Source organism: Hordeum vulgare, chromosome 4H (genome assembly GCF_904849725.1).
Source record: "Hordeum vulgare subsp. vulgare chromosome 4H, MorexV3_pseudomolecules_assembly, whole genome shotgun sequence".
Classification (NCBI taxonomy): Eukaryota; Viridiplantae; Streptophyta; class Magnoliopsida; order Poales; family Poaceae; genus Hordeum; species Hordeum vulgare.
In genome coordinates this window covers 577,684,123-577,691,078 of record NC_058521.1, presented here as the reverse complement: position 1 = coordinate 577,691,078, position 6,956 = coordinate 577,684,123, and the positions used below count along the sequence as shown (strand labels likewise).

The following is a 6,956-nucleotide window of genomic DNA, read 5'->3' as shown; positions in this document are numbered from 1 at the left end:
GTTTTGTGTGCTCGTACCACTCATGGCGATGGGGCGGTCATTATATTCGATGCTAAGCGGGTTATTCTTAAAGATGAATGTTTATTCACTTGTCATTAGATGAGAGAGGCTGGTAAAAGGATGCCCAGTCCTGCATAATACAAAAAGAAATAAACAAGAACTCCCCCTAGAAAGTTGTCTATTTGGATGGTACCCGTGGATTCGGCAAGCCATGGAGTGTGTTTGAATGGTGGAGGGGGAGTAAAATTTCAATTCTGTTTGGGAACCGCCAATAATGTGATTAGCATGGAAGATATTGAAAAATCCATCGTAACGTTGACAGGAAAAGCACACCACTGCAAAATACAATTTCATCCCTGTTTTGAACCTTGAGCTCTGTCACCTCTTCAAATCAATGCTTATGTCGAGTCATCCATTTATTTTTATGTCGAGTCATCACCTGCTTACTTACCACACCAGACTGGAGAGCATTATTCTCATTCTTATGCATTGAGTCTAGTTAATGTTGGATTTGAGCATGACTAGATCTTTCCTACTCTGAATTATAATGTTTAGTCACTGCTTGAACCTTGGAGGTGCTATACATTTACGTTTAGCGGTCTCAGAAACGGATAGCGAAATACCATGTCACCATATTATACCATGATTGTTTTGATAAATTGTTGGCGTATGAGATATCTTATTATTGCTCACTAGTTGATTATGTATTGCCATGTGCGCATATGATGTTTAATTGTTATCAGGAATATAGTTACTTATGATTTATGCTGAAAACTGAACACTAGCTAAGCATATATACAACAACAAGAACAAAAGAGTTTGTAAAAGTTTACTTTATCACTTTCAGTTTGTCAACTGAATTGCTTGAGGATAAGCAATGAGTTAAGCTTGGGGGAGTTGATATGTCTCCAACGTATCTACTTTTCCAAACACTTTTTCTCTTGTTTTGGACTCTAATTTGCATGATTTGAATGAAACTTTTTGTGAATTTTTTCTGGGAATTATAATAAATTATGGAGCGAAGACCTGCTGGAGGAGGTGTGCCAGGGGGCACAAGCCAACAGGCCGCGACCCAGGCCTTGGTCGAGCCCTGATGGCTTGTGGGGCCCATGTGGCTTCTCCGACCCTATTGCCAGTCCAATAAATTCTTATTCACGGAGGAAAAAATAGGAGGGAGGATTTCATCGTGTTTCACGAGATAGAGCCGCCGCCACCTCTTGTTCTTCCTCCGGAGGGCTCATCTGGAGTCTTTTTGGGCTCCGGAGAGGGGGATTCGTCGCTGTCGTCATCGCTAACCCTTATCCATCAACACCACCATGATGCTCACCACCGGGAGTGAGTAATTGCTCTATAGGCTTGCTGGATGGTGGTGAGATTAGATGAGTTTGATCATGTAATCGAGTTAGCTTTGATAGGGCTTCATCCCTAGTGTCCACTATGTTCGGAGATTGATGTTGCTATGACTTTGCTATGCTTAATGCTTGTCACTAGGTCCCGAGTGCCATGATTTCAGATCTGAACCTATTATGTTTTCATGAATATAAGAGTGCTTTGGATCCTGTCTTGCAAGTCGTAGTCACCTATTACGTGTCATGATCCGCATCCCCCAAGGTGACAGAAATTGGGACTCTTTCCGGTGATTGCCGTAGTTTGAGGAGTTCATGTATTTACCATGTGTTAATGCTTTGTTCCAGTTCTCTATTAAAAGGAGGCCTTAATATCCCTTAGTTTCCAATAGGACCCCCCCTGTCATGGGAGGATAGGACAAAAGATGTCATGCAAGTTCTTATCGCAAGCACGTATGACTATATATGGAATACATGCATACATTATATTGATTAATTGGAGCTAGTTTTGTGTCGCCCTAGTGTGTAACTGTTACATGATCAATGTCATCTAAATCATTATCCATCACCGATCCACGTGCCTACGCTTTTCATATACTTAATCTTGCTAGGTTACTACTGCTGCTGCTACTACTGTCACTCTTACTACTAAATTGCTACTGTTACTTTTGCTACTAAAGCTGCTATTGTCACTACTACTATTTGTCGTGCTACTAAATCCTTGCTGCAGAGAGATGTCACAGGTGCGGTTGAATTGACAACTCAACTGTCAAGGCCAATTAATACTCTTTGGCTCCCCTTGTGTCGAACCAATAAATTAGGGTAAAATACTACCAATGAAGACCGTCGCGCTCCCCTACACTTGTGGGTTATCACACGCACGCATGATAGTCCTATTACCTTTTTGAATTCTCCCAACTACACCATATCGAAGAAGTTTGCGTTTATTAATGATTATATTGATGGGTTACATTTTACCACTACACATGATGATTTTGATGGATATAATATGCATGTGCTTGTGGCTCCTACTTGCAATTATTATGAGAGAGGAACCAAATATTCATCTCTCTATGTTTCTAATACGACAAAATTACAAGAAACTGCTTATGTTATGTATTGGCCTTTACTTTGTGTGAATGAATTGTCCTTTTATGACATCCCAATGCAAAGGTAGAGAGTTAGACTTCGTTGCTACATGATATATATCACTTTGTGCACACTAAAAATTACAAATTATTGTTAATTAAAATTTACTTTGATATGGGATCCGGGTGGATCAATTACTAGCACTATATTCCTAGCTTAATGGCTTTAAAGAGTGCGATGCCAGGGAGACAACCCGAAAGTTTTAGAGAGTCATTTATTTTTGTTGTGTGATTTTAAAATAATTAAAAAACAAAAAAATCAAGTGGGGAATCTAAAACATTGTTAAAAAGAAAGGCGAAAGTGAGAAAGATGGTGGGGGTAGCCTTGAACTTTGTTCATGCCCATGGAAACTTTGTGAATCCTGATTACACAAACTTTTCAACAAAAATAATTATGCCCTTATGCAAATCCATTGTATTATACAAATAATGTGCCAAGATTTACCTTTAGGATATTCGAATTGCTTGTTTGATATGTGTTGTGCAAAAACAGAAACTTCGGCTATAGTGTTTGATTTTTCATATTTTATTGAAACGTCAAAAAGTCTGAAATTTTTACACAGTGTTGTTATACAACAATTTTGCGTGCGTTGGGGTGTCATAATTTTGCACAGTAATTTTGCCTGTCGGGGCGTCGTAATTTTGCGTCGGTCGCCGAGACGTCGTAATTTTGCATCGGTCGCCAAGACGTCTAATTTTGCGTCGGTCCCCGGGGTGTCATAATTTTGCGTTCCGTGCATCATAATTTTGTGTCGGTCGCCGGGACGTCGTAATTTTGTGTGTCGGGGCGTCGTAATTTTGCATCGGTCATCAGGGCATTGTAATTTTGCATGCTAGTATGGATATGAGGGACCGGATATAAGATACATGAATGTGGATGACGTAATTTAAGGAGTGCCCGGCCCGTCTTCGCGGACGCGTCCGCGGACGTTTGAGGGCCTGAATTTGCAAGTCGTGGCTGAAGATGCTCTAAAGTCTTGGAATTGCTACACTATAGTCTATTATCAATCCATATATCCTCTCAAAACAAACTTAGCCCCATCACCTAACAAGCTCTTGGTAAATCAAGCATAGCAGGATTTGATTCATGACTTGAAAATAAGGAACTCTTAGCCCACCTCGGTCTTTTGGTATGCACATGACATACGAGTTGATTAGATGATATTTTATTTTATTTTTCATTCATGTCCTGCCACACCATTCTAGCTGTGCAATAATCCATCACCCGTTTTGGCACCTCTAGGAAGGACATCATATATAAAGGAATACTACAAAGACAAGAGTTAGCGAGGGTCACCCTTTCCCAATAGACAAGATGTTTCCTTTCTAGGCCCTGTTTGTTTCATAAGTCCTAGGACTTTTGTAAGTCCCAATTTATAAGTTATAAGTCTCTACCTGTTTGTTCACAGGGACTTATAAGTTTCGAGTCCCTACCTGTTTGTTTACAGGAACTTATAAGTCCATGTTGCATCTGCCATGGTACGGTCACCTGGGACGCGGGGATCGTCATCAGCCATGGTGCAGTAACCTGCAGTCAACATGGATTGTCATCAGCCAAAGCGTACGGCACACATGATAAGCACCGCTGCAACGAGGCAGAAACAGGGCGACGAACGAACGGACGGGGCGGCGACGGGGCGACGAACCGAGGCAGAAACGGGGCGACGGAACGAACGGGGCGGCGACGGGGCGACGAACCGAGGCAGAAACGGGGTGACGGAACGAACGGGACGGGGCGACGATGGGGCGACGGAATGAACGGGACGGGACGACAAACCGAACCGACGGAGCGGGAGGCGGGGCGGCGACGGGGCGAGAGGCGGGGCGGCGACGGGGCGAGAGGCGGCGATTGGACCGAGAGGCGGGGCGGCGTGCTTGGACCGAGCCTGGAGCGACGTGGGGTAGGTCCGGTCCGGGTAAGTCCCAATAAGCTCCTCCCTGAGAGTCTTATTTGATAAGACCCAAATCACTACAATAAGTCCCAATAAGTCCCTTGTGTTTGGTTTAGGTTGGACTTATAGGGACTTTTTTAAGTCCCTAAACCAATAAGTCCCTGGAAACAAACACCCTCCTAATCTGCCATCTTCTTCTCAATCATCTTCTTCTTTCAGTCTTGTTGAAATTAATTTCCAGACCCGAAATTTGTTCAAAAGTGCTAACAATTGTTTTACATAATGCGCTAGTTGCTAGCATAGGGGAACATTGTGCCGTCACTTAGTTAGTATTTAAAAAATGGTACTCCCTCCGCACCAATAAAATAGTTGTAAGTATTTAAAAATGTGGTATTTTTTGTTAAAAATACCTTGGTATTTTAGACGATACACGTGGATCCACTAACCCAGCTGCCAACTGCCATGGCTCTAATTTGGACAATAGGAGAGTCAAGGGGCCAGGCACATGAATGCACTACCACATGAATGCACCTTTCCAGCGGTGTAGAATATCATTTTCACTGAATCCAGGCAAGATAGCCAGGATCCAACAAACGGTTGTTAATTGTTTATGGTTGGCCATTTTGTAGGGTAGAGGGGCCATTGAGGGGCCAAGCGTGAGCAAACATTACAGTGATAGGAGCTTAACGCTCCGTTATAAACTCCAAGACTAGAGGCCAGGTTCTAACATCATCGATCTTTAGGGATTCACAGTCACCCACCGAGGTAAACAATCACTAACATGCATGATTAGTTCTGCCGTGTCACGTGTGCTTAACTACTCTATCGTTTCTGTCTCGATGTTGCACTAGCTAGGTCAGTGGCAAACTGGCAACGACGGACGGATCGGTCGATGCTCATGGACGACATGGTAGACTCGCGCATGTTCATGCAGTGGGCGGTGAACACGCTGGCGCAGCAGGATCCAGGACGAGCCGACGGCGTCGACCAGAGGAGCGCCGGCTTCCCGTGTCTCCAGGCGCTCCGTGATTCGTCGGAGCTGGTGGAAGCACAGGACCGTCTGAGCTTCAGCGACAACACAGGCCGCGGTGGGGGAATCATCAACCCAGCCTCCGATGCGCCTGTGCACCTAGGAAGTTGGTCCACGTCGTCCCCAACCTCAGGCGGGCTGTTCGCGCCCAGCAGCATGAGCAGCACCGGCACCAGCAACACCCTGTCCATGAGCTGGAACTTCGGCGCTGTCTTGCCGCCGCAGCCCGTTAGCAGCAGTGGCGGGGGCATGATAGCCGCCCGAGCGCCCCTTGGTTCCGCCGTATCACAGCCGACTAGGAGGACCTCGAAAAAGAGCACACCGTATGCGCAAGACCACATCATGGCGGAGCGGAAGCGCCGGGAGAAGATCAACCAGCGCTTCATCGAGCTCTCTGCCGTCATCCCCGGCCTCAAGAAGGTCTTTGATGATATTCCCCCATTTTTCTACATTTCATAATATTCCTCCTGAAAACGCTTCATCATTTTGATTCAATTATTTTGGATCGATCAGATGGACAAGGGGACGATTCTTGCCGACGCGACCACATACGTGAAGGAGCTCCAAGAGAGGGTCAAGTACCTGGAGGCGGCCGGCGGCAACCACAGGAGTGTTGAGACCGTGGTGCTCGTCACGAAGCCACAGTGCCTCGTTGCCCCGGACAACGAGGCCTGTCCGGGGTCCTTCTTGGCGGCTGGGACGCCGGCAAGGAGGGAGCTGCTGCCGGAGATCGAGGCGAAGTTCTCGGAGGACAACATGATGGTGAGGATCCACTGTGAAATGAACGGAAAGGGTCTGGTCGCCAGGGTTCTTGCGGAGGTCGAGGAGCTTCACCTCCGCATCGTCCACAACGATGTGATGCCGTTCACGGCGTCCACCGTGATTATTACCACCATGGCAAAGGCAAGTTCTCATCAGTATTGGTCGTACGTTTTATACATATGCATTCTACTCTTTGTCCACTCTAGTTTTTTCGAATATATACATAAATCTATAAAAGCTTACCATGCATTCTATGACATGCACACCTGTAAAATACCAATTAAGATAGTGAGAGAAAGTAACGGTTAAGTAGCAACTCAAATTCTCCTGAACACTAAAAAACTTCAGATTGTTTCATTTAGAATTAAAAATTGTAGTGGATTTTAGGTTTCCTAATATTCACATAGTATTTTCTGCTATCCAAAATCTATTTTCTAAGACATGGCACGTTCTTCAAGATAGTAATATGACCACTAATTTATGCACAAACATATGTTGTCTAACATAAAACAACTATGCACTATATATTAAGGTATATTTCAGTGTAAATGCAGTATTGTGGATTTAATGTTTTAGATATTAGTCATTTCTTACTAGACAATCAAAGTCAGTAATGTTTGTCAGACTGGGGGCATGTGGTGATAACCATCAATCTCTTTTAGAGCAACACCATAAAACATTGTAGGACTAGTATTTTCTAATTGTGTATATCGACTATACATGTCCAGCCATACCCCTTAGTGTTATGACTGTACATTTTCGTGGATTTACTTACTTT

At 44.3% G+C, this 6,956-nt stretch overlaps 1 protein-coding gene across 1 annotated transcript; it reads left to right on the top strand.

Moving 5' to 3' along the window:
• The first annotated feature begins 5,172 nt into the window (after positions 1-5,172).
• LOC123447199 (transcription factor NAI1-like) lies at positions 5,173-6,547 on the top strand. Its single transcript, XM_045123781.1, has 2 exons — positions 5,173-5,836; positions 5,930-6,547. Exons 1-2 carry the CDS (start codon positions 5,279-5,281, stop codon positions 6,485-6,487), a joined length of 1,116 nt encoding a protein of 371 aa, XP_044979716.1. The 5' UTR covers positions 5,173-5,278; the 3' UTR covers positions 6,488-6,547.
• The last annotated feature ends 409 nt before the right edge of the window (positions 6,548-6,956 follow it).